Source organism: Schistocerca gregaria, chromosome 1 (genome assembly GCF_023897955.1).
Source record: "Schistocerca gregaria isolate iqSchGreg1 chromosome 1, iqSchGreg1.2, whole genome shotgun sequence".
Classification (NCBI taxonomy): domain Eukaryota; kingdom Metazoa; phylum Arthropoda; class Insecta; order Orthoptera; family Acrididae; genus Schistocerca; species Schistocerca gregaria.
The window spans coordinates 521,945,199-521,970,780 of NC_064920.1; the positions used below are offsets into that span (position 1 = coordinate 521,945,199).

General features: G+C 37.9%; 1 protein-coding gene across 6 annotated transcripts in view; it reads right to left on the reverse strand.

Moving 5' to 3' along the window:
- Positions 1-392: 392 nt before the first annotated feature.
- LOC126354864 (ras GTPase-activating protein-binding protein 1) overlaps positions 393-25,582 on the reverse strand; it is a 134,878-nt gene continuing 109,688 nt past the window's right edge. For all 6 annotated transcript variants that reach the window (XM_050004867.1, XM_050004877.1, XM_050004895.1 and 3 more), the window contains exons 10-12: positions 15,081-15,202; positions 11,538-11,669; positions 393-1,899 (exon numbers count right to left, since the gene is read on the reverse strand). In XM_050004867.1, the coding sequence (XP_049860824.1) occupies positions 1,639-1,899; positions 11,538-11,669; positions 15,081-15,202 (515 nt within the window). In that variant the 3' untranslated portion in view covers positions 393-1,638. The remainder of the gene's footprint in view (positions 1,900-11,537; positions 11,670-15,080; positions 15,203-25,582) is intronic.

The window sequence follows — 25,582 nt, forward strand, 5'->3', positions numbered from 1 at the left end:
TATTGGTCCTTTCAGGTTCTTGACCTTTTTGAGAGGTCAGGGGGTTCGTGTTTCGTCTCTGTGACTTTGTGACCCATTTGTCTAGTGTAGTTTCCACAGTATAGCCACTATTACTCTTTTTACTTCCCCATCTTGTTTGTCTTTATCCAATTGCTTATTAGCATCTGTTTATGGCTTTTTTTTTAAATGCATGTTTTGCTAAATTCAGTGCCTGTATCAGGTGGAGGTTTGCAGTATTAATTTTTCTATTTACATTTTGAACATCATATCTTCTGGGTACAGGATGGATAAGGGCACGTATGTTCACAGTCACATGAAGTGACATGTGATTGACGTATAGTTCAATGATTGGTTTATGTTGCCCAAAGTCCATAAATAAGAAACAAAACACATTTGTTAACTCTGTATGCATTGTATTTTATTATTACATTATCACAGGGAGTATTAAAGGAAAGATGACGGGCACAGAAGGGAGATATGGAGGGAGACATCGTATAAATGTAATTCATTCTCAGGCAGAAAAATATTACAAAATACATGAAAAATGTATACTAAAAGTATCACAACTATTTCTGTATCACTGACAGTATTTAACATCAGAAATGAAACATGTCAAGAATTGCTGGAACATTTGTTGCAGTTTCTTCTTACACAAAATGTTTAATTCGTACGATCATCACTTTATCTTAAAACGTTATTTCTTTAAGTTCCTACAACACACACAACTTGGTTTCCACAACACACTGTGATTCAAGTCTGCATTTTAATTACACAAACAAATACGAAGTTAGGGTCTCCAAAATTCTTCACATGAAAACTTAAGTTAAAAGCCACTCAACAAAAGAAGTATTTGAACGACTAGTTGCTGCAGTCCAAGAGAGGGTTCCTCCACATCCCTCTTCATAACCAGAAATGCCCTCAGAACTGTAAATGGCAGAACCTGGGAAAAAAGTGTCTGAACTGCCCTTTAACTTGACAAACTGTAGAAATGAACTGAACAAATAACATTAATGCAATTTTCTCTTTAGGCAACTACTGGTAATTAAAAGAAAAGGAAAATTAGCACCAATGTTCAGAAAGTATTCTTTAAAGTGTGCCTCTATCACTGTCCTAGTCACACTTTGGCACTTCCACAGTTCTCACAACATCTACGAAAATAAACACAGGTAGAGTTTTGTCGGAAAATTCCACCTAAACTCTCGACACTGAATGCACAAATCTCACCAATAACGCCGATGAGACTGATTTAGCCAAAAAGAAAGGAAAAAAAAGAAAAAAAAACCACAACAGCGACAGTGGTTGCAATGTTAGAAAGTTCTTAAAACAGTTCACTCTGGAAACTCATGCTTAAAGGGAAATGCAAGACTGTCTTGGGGAGGGCAAAAAAACCACTTTGCTTGCAATTCAGTCAAGGTCGTCTTCAGTGTGCCAACGATGCATGTTGCAAATTACGCATTCTTTCTTGAATGATTTGTCACTTGTTTGGTTACTAATCCATTAAATAATTATATAACAATAGTACTGTTTTCATGACAAAATAAATCCCTGCTCAGAAAATTAAAAGCCTCAACATGATCGTTCTCCACAACTGAGAAACCATATGATGCAGAAGAGAGAACTCTTCTCACATTAAACTCGTTAGCGTCTGTAATTACCCCTAGTCATACCACCACCTCTCCCCTCCCCTCGGCCAAAGCCACCACGTCCCCCACCGCGATGAAGGCCCGTACCTCCTCGTATCATGCCGCCTCGTGGGCCTCCCAGGCCACTGTTGGCACGACCACCAGCAATCAATGTGTCACCGCTCGAGCCTAAGCGCCCTTGTTGGTCAACACGTAGCCTATTTGAGGATGTCTTCTTCTCTTCAACATTCAGCTTCTGATCTTGATAGTAAATTGGCTAAAAACGTAACAGAAGCATGTTATTAGTGACGTGTGTGCTCTTGGAAAAGCATTTTTATAAAAAAAAATATCTCTCTCTCTCTCTCTCTCTCTCTCTCTCTCTCTCTCTCTCTCTCTGTGTGTGTGTGTGTGTGTGTGTGTGTGTGTGTGTGTGTGTGTAAATGCAATTACTTGCTATGTACTGAGTAGTAGACAGGCACATAGACAAGAATTGAAACATTGTCACTTAGCTTTTCTTATGGATGGGCAATTTACAGGGTAGGCACAAACAAAAATATGGTTTAGGCCATGGGCTGATGCTAAGAGACTGCAGGACTAGAGGTTGTGTTTGAAGGACAGTGTCTGGACTTCATCCATTGTAAAATAACCACTGAAAACTCTCATGCTCTGCTCAGTAAAACACTTTTCCTTGTATGTTATACCCCAGGCTGAGCTGCTGAGCAATTAACTGCAAATTTGGGGTCTGTTTTAAGATCACAGATCGTTGCTGTTATTTTATGACAAGTGGTTTGTGTTACCGGCAAACGAGGCACGAATCTTGCCAATAACACCAAAGAGACTGAATAAAAATATAAAAAAATAAAATACCGACAGTGGCTGCAATGTTAGATAGTTTTTAATACAGTTCACTCTGGAAACTCACGCTTAAAGGGAAATGCAGGACTGTCTTGGGGAGCACAGAAAACCACTTTGCTTGCAATCCAGTCAAGGTCATCTTCATTGTGCCAATGATACATGTTGCAAATTACGCATTCTTTCTTGAATGATTTGTCACTTGCTTGGTTACCAATCCATTAAATAATTATATAACAAGAGGCAAGGTTTGAACAAAGGCATTCTTAAGTCTGATGCTTTTGGTCAGATGTGGCCAGGTTTTTGCAAAGATGTGGCCAGGTTTTTGCAAAGATGTGTTTCCACTAAGAGGGGGTGAAGGACTGTAACTCTTTAAATAATCCAGCATCTTGACATTCTAGCTTATGAGACATTTGAAGTAGACAAACTTCTGAAAAATGGTGGTTTCTGGTGGATGGATTAGTAATAGTGTCAGTTTGAATTTGAGTTTGGGCAGACATCTGGAGTAGGTTTCTAGTGGCACATCTGGTTTAAGAGACTTCCAAGGCAAGGTGTAGGTTATACGAGATGCTTATGGATTTCTCCAAGCATTAATACGGTCTTTAGGGGTGTAAATGCTATTATAAGACAGGAGTAGGAATGCAGACAATTGGAAGTACGCGAGTTTAACTCTGAGGTAGGGTCGAAAAACTGATATTATGGTTAGAATCTCATCCCCAACAATATGAACACTAGAAAAAAATCAAGTTCGGATAGGAGAAGGACGGGGAAGGATATCAGCAGTATCCTTTTCAAAATAATCACAAATCTGCCTTATTTAATTTATGGAAACTGCAGAAAACCACTAGAGCCTTGGTGCACATCTGAAATACACCACCTCATTCTGCAAGCACAACAGGAGTATGTACCAGGCGTTGGGTTACTTCATGGATGAGTGTTAAGGTAATTCTTTCTGTAAAAATACTGTTTGTCCACTTTTGTAATAATGGTAGCATACATGAAATATAACAAACAAATAATTTGAATTTCAATGTACTGTGTTTTACCTTCAGATCCATTTGTGGAAAAATCTTTGAATTTTCTGTCAACATTCTAAAGTTGTGAGAGAAAAATGTGGAAAATTTTGAACAATACATTCGGTCAACAATCAATAGCACATAAAGTATTAGCTGGCATGGTGAACTGGTACCCTGATAGTTGCATGAACTAACTTTGTCGCAAGACTAGGTCCAGTCACATTACAGTTCAAAGAAGTAAACAGTTTTACCTCACATTACAAGCAGAGAAAGTGACTGCACAAAATGACTTCACAGAAAGCTGTGAGAACTTTCTACAAACATCACTGGCTTCACTTTCCCTAACAACAAGGAAGATGTGATAGTGCCGACAAAGAAGGTGACAGAATGTGCGAGCAAATCTTAATATGCAAAAATTAAATTAGAGACCATGCTGAATGGAGCAGAATTAAAATATCTGCCCCACGGCAGACTAAGTATAATTCACACTTTTTCTGACAGCAATTTTGGCAATGTTATGAACTATATAGGCAAAATCATCTTTACAGAAATTTCACAACTCTTGTCACACAGAATTGGACTTGCAGGTTAGCAAAAGGAAAAAAAAAGGCAACACTTTATTGCTGAGTATGCGAAGTTCTGTTTATTGTTCACTTCTGTGTGACAATAAGAGGAAAACACCAGATTACAATGCAGAAATACACAGAAAAATTTAAAAATACCTAGTGACAAGGGAAGATGAACTTAAGGCATGAATTAAGGAACACTTGCAAGAAATAACAGTTTTAATATGTCTAGCATCTCATCTCTCTCTTTAAACTGAAGGACGAAGGGCAGATGCTTTTGCTGTTGTGATAAAGTTCGTTTCTGGGGCTGCACGAGTTTTGCATCCGCTTTCCCAATGCAGCAGTGAGAAGATTGAGGAAGCATTCTGAGACAAGGTAAAGGATTGTGACTTGGCAAGAGAAAAGAGTTTCCTTAAAAAACTGATTTATACAGATGGGAAAAAAATGATGAGGTCAGGAGTGGGATTTAAGTACAGGGACGGAAACAAATCAGAAATTAGCACTTGGGAATCATACTGCAAATAATAATGAACAATGGAAAGTACCAGATGGAATAACATCATTATGGAAAGGATAGACTGTTATTCCCACTATAATGAGGAGACACTCAGTTGCAGACAGGCACAACGAAAAGACTACTAGACATTTTAGCTATCGACTAGAAGGCATTCTTCACCAGAAGAAAACATGCACACATATATGGCCTGTGTGTGTGTGTGTGTGTGTGTGTGTGTGTGTGTGTGTGTGTGTGTGTGTGTGTGTGTGTGTGTGGTGTTTTTCTTACTTTGAATGGCTTTTGGACAAGCTAACATTTAAAGCAGTCTTTTCGCTGTTCCTGACTGCGACTCAATGTCTCCTCTTTGTTGTTGGTAATAAACAGTAGAAATAAAATGTATTAAGTGAACACTTGAAGAAAAAAGTGAGCTAGCTAAAACTAAGAAGGATAGAAATGTGCAGAGGGAAGAAAAGAGGGGATTGGGGAGCAATTGTTTGGTATATTGTATTGTCCCTGTCAAATTTCCTATGTTGACAATGTTAATTTGCATCTGATTTTGCATCAACGTATTTAATTTTCTTGCAATTCACACTTTATGAAAAAATGTCCATGGGGGGAGAAAACTTAAACAACATTGGCAGTCCTGAGTAGAATTTACAAACTTTAAGTTTCTGGACACCAGTGAACTCTACACAACGCAGCACATCTAAACCAGCAGCCGGTAACAATTGATGCCATATATACTGCCACTACCACATTCAACTTGGCATGGTGACTGATAGGAGTAATGAGGTATCATGACCAATGACAACCATTTCCATACTGTGTGCTGCACATGAGCAGCATCGTGATTTTTGTGACGCCTTTGTCGAATCGTATTTAGCATTTTTCACCATTTGGCCACTTTTAGTGCTAGCTAACACCTTTGCTCAGTTTGCGTTGCTCAAAACCTCATATGTTTTCGGTTTAAACACAGCACTAGTTACTACTCCCCCTCCTCTCTCTCTCTCTCTCTCTCTCTCTCTCTCTCTCTCTCTCTCTCTCTCTCCCCCCCCCCCCTCTTCCTCTCTCCTTTTTCAGGTGCTTGAAAAGCATAAAAATGGGATTGAGCGCAGGGGAGCTGTACTTACGCCATCGTTAATCACTCCTATGTTTGCATTTCAAGTTGGCTGTGTACTTGTGTAACACTGTTTTCTTCCTGCAATACTAACCTAATGAACAAGTTAACAAGCCAGTGTATACAATGGGAGGCAATTCAAGGAGGAAGGGGAGGGGAGGGGCATATGGCAAAAGGAAGCCGATTTCATTTTGAGCATCATCAGTGAAGTGTACTGTCTTATCACTAGACAGACTTTGTATCACTACCAAGCTAAAGCTTAACTTTAGATTTGTACCGTTAATCCAAGAATCTCATATCTCTTGTCAAATTTTATTGTCAAACGATGAAAGGACAACGTGTAATGGACCTTCAGTTTGTGCAACAGCTTGCTTTTACAGATTATTATGTAATATGGAATGAAAATTGGGAAAACTGTAACAGTTAATTACCTTGAGACCACACTGCTTGAACACAGCCAAGTGCGCAACAGTATTTTTGTGAGTTGACTGACAGAATATCTGTACCAAAATTGCTCAGGATGCAGTTGAGATACATACATTAGGTTTGTTATCTTGGCAGTATTGTAACAACAGATACAGTGAAACCCCCCCCCCCCCCCCATTAAGGGACTTAAAAAAAAATGTTATAAACGCGGGAAATTGTAAAATGTGGGAAACAACATTTGTCCGGCACATTTTTACTATCTAATAGAGATTTATTATATAATAAAAACCCCTGATGTAACTGGAACTGATAACTGTCTGCAAAGTAGTAATGTTTGATCCAATTTCATACATCATTACTCATGTTTTTGAAAGCCTGCAGCTCTCATTAATTATTTAAATAATGAAATACTGCACTAGTTACGTATTTTTTCACCCTTAGTAAAACACATTTCAAGAATTTTTCTCGTTGTCAAGTGCAAATATGTACATTAGTATTGTGTGTTTGAATGTGTGTATCATTCTGTGTCTCTTGCACTGTAGTCATCTTTTTAAAGTTATCAGGTACTGTGCGTCCTCAGTTACACACACACACGTTGTCAAGTGCAAATATGTACATTAGTACTGTGTGTTTGAATGTGTGTATCATTCTGTGTCTCTTGCACTGTAGTCATCTTTTTAAAGTTATCAGGTACTGTGCGTCCTCAGTTACACACACACACACACACACACACACACACACACACACACACACAAACCTTCACTACATTGTTTGTTTGTGTAAAATCACAAAAAATACATACGTAAATACTTCACTTGACAACAAGAATAGTTTCTCAGAACACGTTTTGCTTGGTAAGAAAAAGTACGTAACGGGCAGTACGTTTAAACTAAAAACATTTGAGCAACACCAAGTGAATAACTGAGTCAACTAGTGCTACAAGAGGCCAGATACCGAAATTTCGATAAAGATATCACGATGATCACAACAATCAAAACACTGTATTTGTACAGTAGAGACGGATTGGAAATGGTTGTGATAGGTCATGATAATGTAGTTACTCCCATCAGTAACCACCCAAGTAGAGCTTGACAGATGTGGGAGATGAGGCACGAATTGTTCCAACTTTAACATGTTTACCAGTTCAAATCCGCTGAGTAGAATGCCCTGGTGTCAAGAAACTTAACCACGTAATATGTAAATACTACTGGATGGCCAACATCTTGCCAGCGCCATTTTTTTCCCTCTATGAACATTCTTTGTAACGCGTACATCGCAGGAAAATTATAAATATGTTGACGCAAAATTGGGTGCAAATTAACATTGTGGACTGGACATAGGAAATTTTTTTATCGTTCTCATCAAATGTCGTAAACAGCAGGAAAATGTGAAGGTAGGTTTATACTGTATCAACCAAATGAAGGCTTGTACAGTTTGTATGTAGATGTAGATACAGAAATCACTAGTACAGCACAAAATAGAGCAAAGTCTGTTGTGATAAACATTCTTTGTGCACAATCCAATATCGTTATGCTAACTAGTAAATGACTGCTTTTGTTCATCTGATCAAGTTGAACTATTTGTGCTTTTTGATGTATGAATACATGGAATTGTATGTACAGACACGAACTGTGACAGTCAATCATATGTAATTACAGCATTTTTCACACTGCAACTATATGCAATGTTCAACTTCTTTTAAATATCAATCTATCTGTTACGTGGAACTGTAGACTGACCTTCACTGGAATCAGAGTGCGTCAGTGCGCAGAATGAGATCACTAGCACTGCTTTCTTCTAACACTCAAAGTTTACACTTTTCATTACATTTTTAACTAAGTGATACCAAGTAAACCTGCTATTTGTTTAATGTTGTTTCAAGTGGTGTCATCTTCCTTGAATCATATAGCAGCAATGTAGTGGACTCTGAGGTAAATGGGGTGAAAGGGGGGGAGCAGCTATCAAAGAAATGTCCCATTTCAACATCATTTTCTTCAACACTGTACAATGCTGCCTATATATGGAATAACAATACCTTATCAAATGTACTAACACCTGCTGCCGGCCAAAAGTAGTATGTTGCATTACTTTTATTTTTTGCTGCCTAGAGACGTATCTCCATTCATAACCACTACACCAAATTTATTAGCTTGGGTTTTTGTTTTATCTAACATCTCACCAGAAGCAATGCCATAATTTTTGCAGAAATTGTGGGTGGGAGTGCCAAATTGCTCCTACAAGCAGCTTGGAAACTTAACATCATGTCATGTGGAACAGCTTATCAAACACTACAGATATGTGTTACTTAGTAAATACTTCCACCCATAGCAAAAATACATATGAAGGTGGGTCAAATATAAACAAAGTTTTTATTTATTTTAAATTTACTTGATATTACTACATCAATATGCATTCCTTTTTCTAGTCAAGTCTTTTGGTTTAGAAATACATGTAGCCCTCAAATCATTTGCCTCCTACTGCCTAATGGAGAGCTGCTAAGAAATGAAATAAGATGTTGGTTGAATGGTGTCCTTTTCATTTCTTCTAATTTCTGACTTGTGAAAGCTGCATTTTGAGAGTCGGCAATGTGATGAAGAATTACTTCTCGTATTGGTTGATCATGTAGTTTGGTGCGAGAAGTAAGTCTATCCTTACTTAAAAAGTTACAGTAATGTGATGTTTTGATGGTGCACTACTTAAAGAAAAATAAATATGCAAAATACGAGAAGAATACATTCGTAAGCACCTTGCCAGGTGACAATCGAGTTGTGACTTTCACTGAGGTTGCCTCACTCTTCCATCGTCGCTCTTGGCTGTAGAGTATACCCTATCTTTATAATAGATCATAATATGACTCAAAAGTACTTCCCTCCTGCAGTAAATACTGTGAATGTGTTTCACTGACATTTGGACATTTAAATTTGTGTTTTGCAAATATCAAGACATCTTCCTGGTGCACACTACATGGTGGCCTAATTACTTTATGACAACGACTTGATGCTATTTTAACTTAATATGATCTGGGAAGTAACTATGAATACTAGTCAAATGTATCAACTTCAGTGAGGTCACAACTGTCACTACTGTTTTAATACATTATGCTTGACTGTTGACGACAATTGTGGCTTATTTTTAACCAGTTAATGGCCTTCTTGGAACTCCTCGTGCCAAGAAACACACAATTTCTTGAAACTGTTTCACCACAGCGTGCTGTCAATCTCGATGATATTTCTGCTGGCTGCATTCTTTCACAAGTAAGAAATTTGACGACTCTGTGTCACCCAGTTGTAAAGTACCAATCAATTGCTAAATCATTGTAGGTACTAACACAGTAAGTCTACAATTAATGTTCTACTTTCAAAACACTGTAGAAAACCACTGCTCAGAATGACATCAAATTTGAACAGCATATTATTGACATGGGGGGAACATCACGGAAGAAGACAAAAAAATTAACAAAAATTTGGGCAATAGATGGCACTGTAAGCATCAGAAATGTGCCCAACAAGAGATGCATGGCACAAGGCTATTCCTCAGTTTGTTTCTGCCCAGCATGACTTGTCTCCACGAACAGCTTACTGCTGGTATAGCTCTTTTACAAGAATGGTGACTGTGCGCCAGTAGCCCTGCAGAAGTTTTTGTCACTCATGAGTACGAAAAAAAGCTCTGGTCCTATGTTAACTAAGGGTCTGGAGAAAACAATTACAGAACTCGAAAAGCCAGGTTCTAATGAAGTGGAATGTGGTGTAGGCAGAGGAAAGCAGTTGATCATAAGTTGGTCGAAAATGTGACCACAGCACTGCAGGAGTGGTAGAGCAGTGGTGTGCAAACATGTGATGTATGGGGAATTGCGAAAATGTTGGAGCTGACTGTGAACATGGTGCATAAAATCCTACGAAACATCCTACACTGCTACCCACACAAAAATCACCTTTGTTCAGAGTTGCTTCCTGTCAGCCTGCCAGCAACACAATTGTTAGCTCTGGAACTTCTTGCTTGCATTGAAGTGGACAATTAATGGCCATCGGACATTCTGAGGATGGATGAAACCAATTTCCATCTCCAACATGTCAATAAGCAAAATTGCAGGATGTGGGCAGCAGAAGATATGTACACACGTCAACCTGTACCACTTCATTCTGCAAAGGTGACTGTGTGGTACAGGTTGAGGGCATCATTTATCGTATGGCCATATTTTTCAAGGAGGTGAATTCTGCATGTCCTATTACCTGCACCGTCACTGGTGAACAATATGAGAGGCTCTTGCACACCAACACTGTTCCAATCCTTGGAACTTGTGGATGTGTGGGTCATTTTATGGACAATGGGGTTCATCCGCATAATGCACCGTCACTGAAGTACCTGCTGCAGAGGCACTTCAGAAATGCTAAAATTATCAGCTGTCATTTCCCTACATCCTAGCGATTCAGATCACCTGATCTTAATCTGTGTCAATTCTGGCTATGGGGTTATCTGAAAGATGAAGTGTTCAGTGTTCCAATTACAAATGTAGCTGAATCGAAGGGCCATACTGAGCAACAAATTTTCAATGTGAACCCTGAAGACACTCTGGTCTCTTGTTGAAAATGTTGTTTCTCTATTTCAAGTGGTGGCAGAAAACTGCGTACAGCACACCAAATACATCTTACACTGGTCTCATGACACAAACCAATGTCACTGTGATGCAATTTTTATGCAAATTTTGGCCACGGGAAAATTAAAAACTGTTGTCATTTTGCTTTTTATGTGGTTTTTGGTCTAATGACAATTAAACATGTACGTTTCCTATTCAATGTGGAATGTGATATGATCTTGCCGTGGATGGCAGGGTTATGTTAACTGACACTGCCACAACTGTTTGGTTCAAATGGCTCTGAACACTATGGGACTTAACATCTGTGGTCATCAGTCCCCTAGAACTTCGAACTACTTAAACCTAACTAACCTAAGGACATCACACACAGCCATGCCCGAGGCAGGATTCGAACCTGCGACCGTAGCACACAACTGTTTACTGCTGAGCTTGCGCACAGTGAACAGTACGGAAGGTGCAATGGCAATAGAAACCATAGTCATCGCATTGCCATTCATCTGTCATTTGTAGCCAACCCCGTTTACATCAAGGTGCACAGAGTACTATCTACTAGTAAAATTTTCATTATTTTTTACTCCGTGACATTTCCCCCTTGTGTCAATAATATGCTGTTCATATTTGACATCATTCTGAGCAGTGGCCACCTTCCTACAGCATTTTGAAACGGAAACTTTAATTTCTGACATCCTGCGTCTAGGTCTGAGAAAGCGATCTACCTACCATAGCCATTCCTGACGTCTCCACCCACCCCTTCAGCTATACCCCAAACACACAAGGTCTAGCTTATATATATTTCTCTAAATATTGTATCCTGATCTTCAACAAGTGTTTAACATAGCTGAACTCACCCGTTTGTTAAGCAATGTCTGTACAGAACTCGCTTCTTCATATATGATGAAACCGTAGTTTGGCCTGTTTCCTGTATTTTGTTTTGCATGGATTCGTAAATTTACGATACGTCCATAGGCACTAAATAATTCCTGAAAATAAATAAATAAAATCAGAGAATGTATTTTATGGACTCTCTGAGAAGAGAGAATTTCAGGATATTAGCGACAGATCAATAACACACACTCACTAAGCCATCATGATAAAAATTAACTGCAGTAAACAAAATGCAATACAGCAGAAGATATAGCACCCCCTGTCTTCTTCAAAACTGTAATTCGCAGAAATTAAAGTGAAGGTGATAAATTTAGAAGAGATACAACTTTGACATAGTTCAAGAAGACTTAAAACCTCAAAGAAACCACAAGACAATAGTAAGATTAATTTAACTCAACTCTGGTTGTAGCACTGTAGCATTATTGTCATTTAAATCAAACCACATAACATTAAGTTCTATAAATTACTGGGAACTACAAATACTTTTTGAATTGTAATCTTCACAAAATGAGCCCTCTACCTAAAGGCTAGGCTACACAATTTCAGAAAACTATGTACAGAAATCTTGTTCATGAGATGAGTATAAATAGTAAAAACAATTGATAGATACAGTAAAATTCCTTTCTAAGTTATCTCTGGGGATTCAAATTGTATTTTTTCCCTACAATGGGACTCTCCCCTTAAACAGAGGTTTGTCTCGCTTACACCTGTTAGATGATACAATGGTTCATAAATGACAAGCTATCAGGTGCCAGATCTTATCTTATATTATACTATACTATACTATACTATACTATACTATAGCTTAAAATAAACTGAAAACTGGTTTTCAGTTTTTGGTTACATGTCAAATCATCAATTTGTATTGCGATTTACAGAAAGCATCCAAAATAAATAAGTCAATTTTATTCCCATGTGGTTTTATTCTACTAGTGACACCAGATAATTATACCTTTTTTTGCTTTAAATGAAAATGTACTGAAAAGATTACTTTCCTTCCTTATTCCATTTTAAGGTTGTAACAGGTGATTGCCCTTCAACCAGTTGAAGTATCAGAAACAGACTGAACTGATGAAAACTAGCTCCTAACATTATCAAGTTCTTGCACAACTGCAAGGAAAATTCTTGTGGGTGAACCCCAGATGTGCTGGACCCATTTTGTATTTCAACACACTACAATTGTAATGCATTTAACTTTCATTTTCATAGGGGCTATTTTTGGGTTTTTCCCTTCTTCCTCCCCATGTGGAGTAAACAGGTGCTGCATTGGACTCAAGTTCTCTGTTGCAGAACATAAACTGTCATGTATAAAGCCTACTAGGCCAGCCGAACATCAAGGAAGATTAAGAAAGATTAACTTCAAGACATCACAAAGCCACTGTTCCTTAAAATTGTTTGAATGTAAGAGGTTCACCTGTTAATAATCTCAATTTTGTGGAGCGTAATACTAATGAAGGAAAATAAATTATCAAGATATTTCATGCTGACCAGAGTGATGGCAAAATGTGAAATTTATTTTTTCGCAGCTTTTTAAAAACAATCACTGAAATTCCAAATTAAAACCATGAGAAGTTAACAGTAGACATTGCCTGTGACATCCAGCCACGTGGCTTGCACCGCACAGCACATTGAATTTGAGAGGTATTTTTTTTCTTCTGCTCTGATTGGATAAAGTACTACTGACATTTACAAACAGATGCATTAGAACACTGTATCAACATAAAAGTTGACAAACTTCGGGTGATTTCTCTGCACTTAATACATTATTTCACAAATGCAAGTATTTCACACTAAAACTCAAGAACATGACTCCACTAGAAATCTAAATATTTCACACCCTGATGATTATGCAGTTGCTCAATATAGTCCTACTTCACAAAGACCACTGAAACATCGGGAACTCCAATTGAATACATTACAACTGGAAACAGGTTAATCAACCAAAAACCTCACTAATTACATATTGATTGGAACAGGAAAATTTTGTGAAAATGAAGCAGCAAAAATCGGCAATTTTTATAAGATGTAGTGAATTTCATTTTGCTATACAAACTGCAGCTTTGAAATTGCATTGTATCTTCTAACCTCATCAAGACTGAAATAACAGTTCATTTCCAGTGTAACTAGGTTTGATGCAATGAAGAAAACAGCACTGAATTTGGATAAAAATATCACCAATTTTGGCAACAAAAAGGACCAAATTTGAAGGGAAGGGGAGGTGCAACAGCAAAGGATACACTGACTTTGGTAAAAAAAATGGTGACTATGGCAAAGAAAAACTACTAACAAATATGGAAAAAATTTGAGGGCAAATTTGGAGAATTGGCAAATTTTAGGGGGAAAAAAATTGGTCAGATGTGAGTACGACTCTCGCTATGAGGATTTGGTGCAAACTTAATTATGTGATTGTTGCCGGCTATCGACACTGATACTGACAACAAATTGGTTCCGGGACTTCCAAGGCTTCAGAGAATGTTTTGAGTCTGAAGTCTGATAACAAATGGCAAAAGAAATATTTTTCGTGCAATATAATTACAAATTAATAGTTTGCAGATTTTTCCTACTGCCAGATTTCATAATTCTACATCAACAGGAAGTACAATTTACTTTTTTTATGAGCAAGTACCAAAATGTGGGTCATAACTGGCCATATCTTTTGATTGCACTGACATAATATTAGGTTTTGTACTCCACCAACATATCGTAGCAGAACATTGTTTTTTCTACAAATTTTAACTTCATTCATCAATCTGCCCACAAGAAAAATGTCCACAACAACAACAAACAAACAAACACACACACACACACACACACACACACACACACACACACACACACACACACACAGAGAGAGAGAGAGAGAGAGAGAGAGAGAGAGAGAGAGAGAGAGAGAGAGAGAGAGAGAGGCTGATCGTATAAGGGTTCCATGTTTACTGAATGAGGTACACAACCCCTTTTTTAATAAAGAAAAGAACACCGCCAAATTTGGGGAAAAGGCCATAAAATATAATGATCTTTTCCCGTTCTAACCTACCAACTGAAAGGAACAACCACAAATTCTGCTGCAACTTATTTAAAAATGGAAAATTGAGTTCCAGGCATGTTAGAAATTATGAAAAAACTTAGCAATCTGTGAATAGTTTCATACTTATTCCTTAAAAACAAACATGCCTTAAAATGGTGTTCATTAAAAATGAATCTCTCTCTCTCTCTCTCTCTCTCTCTCTCTCTCTCTCTCTCTCTCTGTGTGTGTGTGTGTGTGTGTGTGTGTGTGTGTGTGTGTGTGTGTGTGTGTGTGTGTGTGTGTGTGTGTGTGCGTGCACGCGCGCGCATGAGTTTTGTCACTGAAGGAATGATTCTCTCACTGCGTGTGCATGTACACGTGTGTGTGAATTTTGCATATCTATTTTCCAAGCTCCGCAGAGCAACAAGAAACTGGATTATGCATGTAAAAAGCACACTATCTCATTTTATAAGGCAACAGAAGTTATCATGTACTTCCCCACCTTTAGATCCTCTTCAGTTGCATGATGAGGAATATTTCCCAAGAACAGCTGATGAGAGTCTGGATACTGTTGCATAATCCCAGTACCAACCCTGCGGCTCTCTGCATCTGCTGTTACATTTCCTATTGACATGCAAAGTAGTAATACAACTTAGCACCAACACTACCAAAATAAATTAATAAATTTCAAATAAAACAAACGGAAACATTATTTTAATGTAATAGACCCACATATGTAAATTCAGGGTGGCCACCAAACCTTTATTTCAAATTCAAGGTTTTTTCCAGGTAAAAATAATGATTTTCCAGATTGACATGTAAGGTATTTTTACCAAAATGAGGCTAGCAAATATACTGTGCTAGAAATAACAAGTAATATATTGTTAAAATATATATCATACTAGCTGAACCATATCATGTTATGATGTACAATACATAGTCTATAGTGCAATCGATTGTATTCAAATTGCATTCATTCATACAACAATGTTCATTTAAGATAGACTCCTGATGATCATCTGATGATTTAAACAGTCAGTGTGTGACAGTAGCAAAATAAAAAGTAGGCACACTTAAATACAGAGTCATTTCTCCTGAATAGCTGTAGAATGTTCCATTTCATCCTGAAAGATGAACTTTCTCCTTTAAGGTTTCCAAGGCAACAATATCCTAAAATTGGTTTCTTTCACAAATAGATGTAATTGTATGATTCCATAACCACTACAAATCTTATGGTGCACATTTTGTTTTTGTTCCACAGTATTACTTTTATTGTGTTAATCAGTTTTCAGCTTACAAGGCCATCTTCAGACATTTACTGAGTAATGCCTTCTAAGCCGAAAACTGGTTAACACAATAAAAGTAATACTGTCAAACAAAAGGAACTGGTGCTTTTCATTTATTGTAATGTTACTCTACCAAGAACCAATGGAAGATTCTGTTAACATTGTTTTTCTCAATTTTGTAAACATGCCTACACTATGCAGTATGTAGTGACAGATCAGTGCAACGGCAACTTTTAGGACATGCTGCAAGGTCTAATTCCGAGGAAACGTTATGGCAAGCCATCAATTATTATGAGTGATACTACTTGTTAAGAAAGCTGAATTCTCACCTCTTCAAGTCTGTGAAGATATGCCGTCTGAAGAAGCATACACTGCACTTTTTAACTTAGACCGGCCCTACTGTTACATACATAGTAAGGTATAAACACACTCATGCACAAATGGAGAGAGGGAGAGGGGGGGGGGGGGGGAGAGGGGGGGGGAGAGGGGGGGGGGGAGAGGGGGGGGGGGAGGGGAGAGGGGGGGGGAGAGGGGAGGGGGGAGAGAGGGGAGAGAGAGAGAGAGAGAGAGAGAGAGAGAGAGAGAGAGAGAGAGAGAGAGAGAGAGAGAGAATGTTTGAAAACCTACTATATTTTGTATTATATAATGTACTTTTAGGAAATGAACAAATATTTTTCCTGTTTCAGTTTTTCATTTTTATTTTTTCCAAAAATGGTTTTAAACATCCACATGGTGAAACATGTTTTGTCCTGCAAAACTGTACCACCGCCACAACAAATTTTAATGCCCCTGTGTGCATAACAACCTGCAGGCCTAATGGAAAATGTTGGAAGTTCTGGAATTCATAGGAGATGAAATGAAAAATGGAAAAAAGCATTTCGGGAACAAAGGATGTGTAGAATTCGAATTCACAGCGTACCCGGCAGTAACACATGCTTTACCGGTACATGCTCAATAGTGCATTTTAAACAGTAACATTATTTCGTTCTAATTAAGATGCTTCATTTTTGAGTTCTTACAATTTTAAAAGGATGACAAATGATCTGCAAACCACATAATTGAGAGTTTTCTATACTTGTGTAACTTACTTTGTATTGTTTCCTTTCTTTCAATTTCAGCAACATTTTATAAAATCACTTAACATATATAGACATCCACCCATATTTTACAAACATAAACAAATTCTGCTTTTACCTCTACAAGTAACAAGTTTTACAAACAAATAACTTGGAACATTTATAAATTGTTATAATTTATGTTGTATTACGAATAGTATGATCAAAAACAAACAACAATATTTAGATGAGAACTACTTTTTGCCATAATTTTAGTTGCTTAAACTAACATTTTTGTCTTCTTCGATTCTAAAAATCCTAATTTCAGATTGCATTCTTTTTCTGGAAAATTCTTGTTCTTGTAATCTTTCAGTTTCACTTACTTGTTTCTTTTTATCACCTTTATACAATGAACTTGCATTACGAACAAACAGAATTTAGCTTTCGTCAATTTTGAAATTGTGAACACCACAAATATCATCAATCATAGATCACAACAAGACCTTTTTTTTCCATTTTGATTCTCAACAATACACTTAGAGTTTACTGAAAAACTTCATTCCACAACAGCATTTCCGTGTGAAAGTATTAAAATTATTTTGAGAAAATCTACACAACATTCGTTTTGTGACAATTTAATCACATTCATCCAAAATTCATTCAAAGAAGTTTCACTTCTTTTGAACAATCTCATTCCTTTTTGAACATGAGCATTTCTACAGATACCAACAAGCTCTTGTTTAACACAATCTGCTTTTACGCCAAATAACCTTTCCAAAAGAGACGAGAATTTTGAGGCACTGTGTGAACCTTTTTACAGCCATTTCTTGATTTAATGTTACTGAAGAGTCAAACATAAAATGGCAGGTGTAAGTTTACAGTTCAGTGGTGATTTTTCAAGTAGCTTTTGTATCGTGGCAGTAATACAAGAACGCATTTCTCCTTTAAGCCTCAAGATGTCAATCAGGTCCTTAACTTTATTAGGGCATCTTGTGTAGTAAAATCCCATGCAAAGCACTGCACAGTGATCAAATTCTCCTTATCCTTCGGGTCAATCTTCATGAGGGATTTATCATTTACCACAACATCTGATTTGACGAGTCGCTGTATTAAAGCAGTGGTAAGAGTGAACAATTCTTTGCACAAAATCATGTAACTTTGGATGCACATGCAGTCACAGCAAAAAAGCCAATTCTGGACCTAATAATCTGTCTCCTACTGCTTAAGATACCATTTTAAAACCCACTGAATTAGTGTGTTTTATTTTGAGCCAAATCAGAACATAATTTCTTAGATGTGGATGAATTTTTAAAGCTCATTGAGCCACATTTGCATTTTCGATCCATCTCGTACCACAGAATTGCAAAAGGAAATATGAGGCAGCTGCATATTCTGCATATTGACTTCTACATGTAGGTGAATCATGAAACAAATAATATAGGACCCTTAAAATTATGCAATTTCCCAATTTGTTTGTGACATGCCAGTTTTGAAAACTCCATGCATCCTGCAACTACCCAACTGTAACAGTTGCATTCACATCTGGTCCATCCGTCGAGAACAGCAAATTTTAAATTCTTTGGAGATTCTGCGAACCAAAAGATCATTTAATAGCATTTGGTAGGTCACTGGTCCTTGTGCACTGAATAAAAGCAGAGAGAGAAAGGGGGGGGTGAGAAAGGAGGAGGAGGAGGAGGAGGAGGAGGAGGAGGAGGAGGAGGAGGAGGAGGAAGGGGGGGAGGGAGAGACAGAGACAGAGAGAGAGAGAGAGAGAGAGAGAGAGAGAGAGAGAGAGAGAGAGAGAGCTGTGACTTAATTTCGAACCCAAAATCTAATATGAATGTCCATTTGTGTTTTTCGAGAAACAGTGTTTAAACCCTCGTCAAATTCAAGAACAACATTGTTTAATCAGTCAATAAGTTTGGCATGAACATATGGAGCAATACCATAAACAATACTGCATGCATCTTTTGTCCTTTGGGACTACATTTTTGCCACAATTGGACTATCTGGAAACATACTGGGAAATAATGATATGCAAGCAGCCAATAATTAATTAATTGTACGTAAGCACCACAAGATTTCAGCTTTTGTGACATTTTCCAATAATAAAAATGACTGCACTGAAGATTTTTTAGACGGTCAGTTTTTTGAAGGTGAAGGTGTCACGCCTGCTTCTGCAGTACCAGTTGCCTTGGAAGAATAGCTAGACAGTGAAATTCCTGTGAAATTTACGTAGTGTTTAACTTACGTTGTTGTTGTTTTTGTTGTCTTCAGTCCAGAGGCTGGTTTGATGCAGCTCTCCTTGCTACTCTATCCTGTGTGCTTCATCTCCCAGTACCTACTGCAACCTATATCCTTCGAATCTGTATTCATCTCTTGGTCTCCCTCTACGATTTTTACGCTCCACGCTGCCCTCCCTTGATGCCTCAGAATATGTCCTACCAACCGATCCCTTCTTCTTGTCAAGTTGTGCCACAAACTTCTCTTCTCCCCAATTCTATTCAATACCTCCTCATTAGTTATGTGGGCTACACATCTAATGTTTAGCATTCTTCTGTAGCACCACATTTCGAAAGCTTCTATTCTCCTCTTGTCCAAACTAAATGTCATCCATGTTTCACTTCCGTCCATGGCTACACCCCATACAAATACTTTCAGAAACGACTTATCTATGCTTGACGTTAACAAATTTCTCTTCAGAAACGCTTTGATTGCCATTGCCAGTCTACATTTTATATCCAGTCTACTTCAACCATCATCAGTTATTTTGCTCCCAAAATAGCAAAACTCATTTACTACTTAAAGTGACTCATTTCCTAATCTAATTCCCCCAGAATCACGCGTTTTAATTCGACTACATTACATTATCTTCGCTTTGCTTTTGTTGATGTTCATATTATATCCTCCTTTCAAGGCACTGACGATTCGGTTCAACTGCTCTTCCCGGTCCTCAAGGTTTTTATTTCTTCTCCATGGATTTTAATTCCTGTTCAGAATTTTTGTTTCCTTTACTGCTTGCTCAATATACAGATTGAACAACATTGGGGATAGGCTAAAACCCTGTCTCACTCCCTTCTCAACCACTGCCTCCCTTTCATGCCCCTCGACTCTTATAACGGTCATCTTGTTTCTGTACAAATTGTAAATAGCCTTTCGCTCCCTGTATTTGACCCCTTCCACCTTCAGAATTTGAAAGAGTATTACTGCCAACATTGTCAAAAGCTTTCTCTAAGTCTATAAATCCTAGAAAAGTACGTTTGCCTTTCCTTAATCTATCTTCTGAGATAAGACGTAGGGTAAATATTGCCTCATGTGTTGCAACATTTCTACGGAAACCAAACTGATCTTTCTCGAGGTCGGCTTCTACCAGTTTTTCCATCGTCTGTAAAGAATTCTTGTTAGTATTTTGCAGCCATGACTTATTAAACTGATAGTTCGCGGGACTTAGATCTTTCAGTGTTCTGTCCAACTCTTCACGCAGTATCGTATCTCCCATTTCATCTTCACCTACATCCTCTTCCATTTCCATAATATTGTCCTCAATTACATCGCCCTTGTATGGACCCTTTATATACTCCTTCCACCTTTCTGCTTTCCCTTCTTTGCTTTGAAATGAGTGTCCATCTGAGCTCTTGATATTCATACAAGTGGTTCTCTTTTCTCCAAAGGTCTCTTTAATTTTCCTGTAGGCAGTATCTATCTTACCCTTGTATATATGCCTCTACATCCTTACATTTGTCCGCTAGCCATCCCTGCTTAGCAATTTTGCACTTCCTGTCGATCTCATTTTTGAGACATGTGCATTCCTTTTTGCCAGCTTCATTTACTATATTTTTGTATTTTCTCCTTACATCAATTAAATTCAACATTTTTTCTGTTCCCCAAGAATTTCTACTAGCCCGAGTCTTTTTACCTACTCGATCCTCTGATGCCATTACTATTTCATCTCTCAAAGCTACCCATTCTTCAACTACTTTATTTCTTTCCCCCAATCTCATCAATAGTTCCCTAAGGCTCTGCCTGAAACTTTCTATGACCTTTCGTTCTGTCAGTTTATCCACCTCCTGTCTACTTAAATTCCCACCTTTTTGCAGTCTCTTCGGTTTTAATCTATAGTTCATAACCAACAGATTGTGGCCAGAGTCTTCCAATTTAAAACCTGGTTCCTAAATCTCTTTCTTACCATTACATTATCTATCTGAAATGTTCCAGCATCTCCAAGCCTCTTCCATGTACAAAACCTTCTTTCACGTTTCTTGAACCAAGTGTTAGCTATGATTACGTTACGCTTTGTGCAGAATTCTACCAGATGGCTTCCTCTCATTCCTTAGCCCCATTCCATATTCACCTACTACATTTCCTTCTCTTCCTTTTCCTTTACCTACTATCTAATTCCACTCAACCACGAGTATTAAATTTTCGTCTCCCTTCACTATCTGAATTAATTTCTTTTATTTGATCATTTATTTCATCTATCTCTTCATCATCTGTGGGTCTAGTTGGGATATTAACTAGTACTTCTGTGGTAGGTGAGAGGGTTTGTGTCTTATCTTGGCCACAATAAAGCGCTCACAATGCTGTTTGTCGTACCTTACCCGCGCTCTTATTTTTTTATTCATTATTAAACTTACTCCTACATTATCCCTATTTGATTTTGTATTTATAACCATGTAGTCACCTGACAAGAAGTCTTGTTCCTCCTGCCACCGAACTTCACTAATTCCCACTATATCTAACTTTAACCTACCAATTTTCCTTTTAATTATATTTTTTTTGTCAGTTATGAAAATACTGGATTGTTGCCACAGCAGCCCTGTTTTAAAATAATAATAATCCAATCCTGGATTTCTTTGTCACACTATGTTCCTTGGGTCGCTGAGAGTCAATGTTGGGTGGAAAAGTCTTGAAAAGAATTCTTCCAATAAAAATGATATTCTAAAAATCTTAACTGCACATCATAGTAAGTCATATGCTGAGGCTAGACATGCATTCCTCCCAATTACTTTTATGTATAAACTGTGAAATACAGCAGAAATCATCGTGGCAGATTAAATACAATGATTTCCAAAATCAACACAAATAATTCAAAGATCAAAATGAAGGACAGATTAACTGATATTTAAGGAGGTCGATGCACTCGGGCATAAAAGTTAGAGAGATCATTTTTTAATGCAAAGATCAATTCTAATCAACATCTTCCTCCCCTACATCGACTCGGTGTCCAGCATCCCAATGAATACAGTTCAACAAAGACACCTAAATTTCGATTTTTTATCTAAGACGATGATATCGTGGCAACATTCAAGTCTTATAAAAAATAATCTTACCTTGTTCACTGATTTGGGATTGAATTTTCATGGCGTCAGATTCTTGGCATAACATAAATGTATTCATCTGAAGAGTCTTCTGTTTACGGAAAGTTTGTTTTCAGATGTTAGCATGGCTGCCCAAAGCACTTTTCCCCATTGTCGAAATATTTATTGTTGCATTGCACCAAGAGCATAATGTATTCATTATTAATTAGGTGTCACACATAACCCATGGATAAACTGACTCGTATGTGCTCTGGTGTCAAGTTATACTCAGTTTGGCATCACTGAAAAACACTGCACTCTGGATATGAGCCTGTTAAACAGTGCGACAATTCACACACTCATCTCGGTTACTGGCAGTTTCTGTTGTCCCCTTCCATTTCAGAAAGATGTAGATGGCACTAGTCTTTGAAGAGTTGTAACAATTGGTTCGCTTTAAGCAGCTGCCAGTCAGCTACTTTCAAGAAATAAAAAATCCCTGTGATAGTGCGCATGCACAGCTACGATGACGCAGAAATCCGTGTTTGGTCTTTGCACTGCTTGAATGTTTCTAGTCCCATTTGTAGTTAGATTCCCACACTTAGTGGTGGGCAAACATCTGATATGCATACCTTACTATTAAAACTGAATCATAACCAATACATAACCGAAAGTGTGAACTGCAATAGCTTCAAAACTATTGAGATGGGGAAGAGATATGGGGGAGAGGAGGGGAAGAGGTGAGGGGGTGGGGGGGAGTGACATGAAGTATAGCCCCACTAGCTGACACAGCTATGCGCATGTGTGAATCTGGCAACTTGGCGGTGCCATAAAAATTTTTCCAGGTAGATTCTGGCTCTCACTGCTTATGCAGCGAACAGCCACACTCCTAGTAGCCAGAAGTGGGAGAAGGCACTGCGTATACGCAATTTCAGCTCTACACATGCATGACATGCTGTCTGTCAACGTGGTCTGTTTAAGAAATTACTGTTGGAGGAATAATTCAGAACTTCAGAAAACCAGTCTTCCCACTGAATTCCTATATTTCTGAGGTTGTGTTCGCACCATTTTCGGCTGACCCTAAGCATGTTAATAAAATTGCTACCAAGACAACATGAAATCATGTTTACAATCAACTCTGCCAATGTAAAGTCATCCACAAGAACTATCAATCATTTTACAAAAAAAAAAAAAAAAAACCACCACCTCAATATCAACTCTTAGAAAGTTTTAAGTTTGAATTGTCAAAATGTTCGTGAGCATGCGCTTCCTGGAAGAGATTTTCCAACACAGAATCAAACAAAAGAAAACTTAGTTGTGATAAACAGATCTCATATCGGGGCGGTGTCTAATATAGGTTTGCATAGGACACTTACTGAAATGGGAGAATTTAGTGTGGGTAAATAAAGCCTTTAATCCCAGCTGCAATTTCGCACAAAATTACGTCGAGTCACATGCATGAAGATATTATTTGAATGCTTCTTAAAGCAACCATAAATTGATTTAAAAAATGTTTTTGTATACAAAAATGAAGTGAATAATATTATTTAAAAAATCCATATTTCACAGGGAAATTTAAGGTATTTTCCAAGTTTTTACCAGTTTTTATCAAATTCAAGGCTTTTTGCCCATTTTCAGGGTTTCAAGGTTAGGTGGCCACCCTGAAACTGTAGACAGCAAGAAGCAGAAATGTAAGTGCAGCAAAATAAACACAAATAAAATAATAATACTAATAAAAAATGAAGTAGTTGCAGACAAGAATGTCGCAATAACATAATGCTTATCAACATCCATAATATCTGCAATTTTCGCTGCACATTTTTGGCCCTAAACCGGCAAAGCAGAGAAGGACGGAGGATTAAGGTTTAATGTCCCTTGAACAAGAAAGTCATCAAGTATGGAGAACAACCTCAGACTCAACAAGAATATGGAAAAGTATTGTTGGACAAGTCCTTTTCCAAGGAGCTGTGTATGCATTTGCCTTAAATGAAATCTGGATGGTTGTGCAGCTATTTGAATCATGCTGCTCCTGAATGCAAGAGCACTGAGTCACACCCTGCTCCGCTGTACGTGGTGAAAGCTAAGGAGGATTCAGAACAGAAGTCGACAAAGAATGCAGCAATAATACTGGCAGCAGCAAAAAGTCTGCGCATCCTATTTTACTCCATAGACTGACAGTCGGTGAAGCCATTTAAAAAATTATGAACATGAATGCCTACAGAGAGACGACAGCACTTAATAGGGGAGTAGCAATATTTGGTAAGTGTAATCCTAAATTTGAGGTGGGCTCGAGCCAATGAATTTCCCTGAAAGGGAGCAGTACATATCAATTTCAACAGTACCTTACTGGATCCACTTTCAGATGCACACAAAGCTTGTTTTCACAGTGAATTTCTTCGTAGGTGAGGCCACTGGCTGAAGCGTGTGCCTTATAAAATGTTAACTTATGAAATTCCACATAGCACAAACAAAAATATTAATTGGGGGTGAAGGAAGTTTAAATCAATCTCTCACACACTGTTGAACATTAAGAAGAGAGAACACATCTATAATGCTGAAACAGTGGCTAATTTAAAAGTGTTGCCTGAAACACCACATTTCTCATAACAAATTATGTACTGTTAGATACGAAGGATTAGATTACAAATTGTGGTAATTCTGTACTGAAATTCAGGTTGTACTGGATGATGTGTGTCACTAATATTTATGATTTGAAGAATTAAATAACAGGAATAGTAAAAGAGGAGTACAACAGCGCGCGCGCACACACACACACACACACACACACACACACACACACACACACACACACACAGGAGGATTTAACTTTAATAAGCTTTTAAAGCCAGTGGCTTTTTCTTCTTCTGGCAGAAGAGTTTAAGGGGAAGGAAGAGGGGTGAAGGAAAAGGATTGGGGAGCTTTAGGGAATGGGGTACAGTTCAGAAAAAGTCACCCAGAAGCCTGGGACAGGGGAGACTTACTGAAACGGATGAGAAGGAAAGATCAGATACTTAGAATCAGGTCAAAATAGGCACCACAATCGGACCCAAATGGCCATCCTATTTTCCAAGTAATTTAAGAAAATCACAGAAACCAAAATCCCTATGGCTGGACTGTGGCTTCAACTCAACTTTTTCTGAATGTGAGTCTACATCTCTAACTCCATCCACATACTGCAAACCACTGTTAAGCACATGGCTGATTCCATTGCCTTAACTACTGTAACTCTCATTTGGCAAAGGGTGATTTCCCAAAACTGTGCAGTTGGTTGTAGTCAATCCTGAACAGTCTTAAGAACTTACTATTAAGGCACACATATTTTCAACTTTCTGGCCATTGGAAAAAAAGATTAGCTACTAATAAAGTACA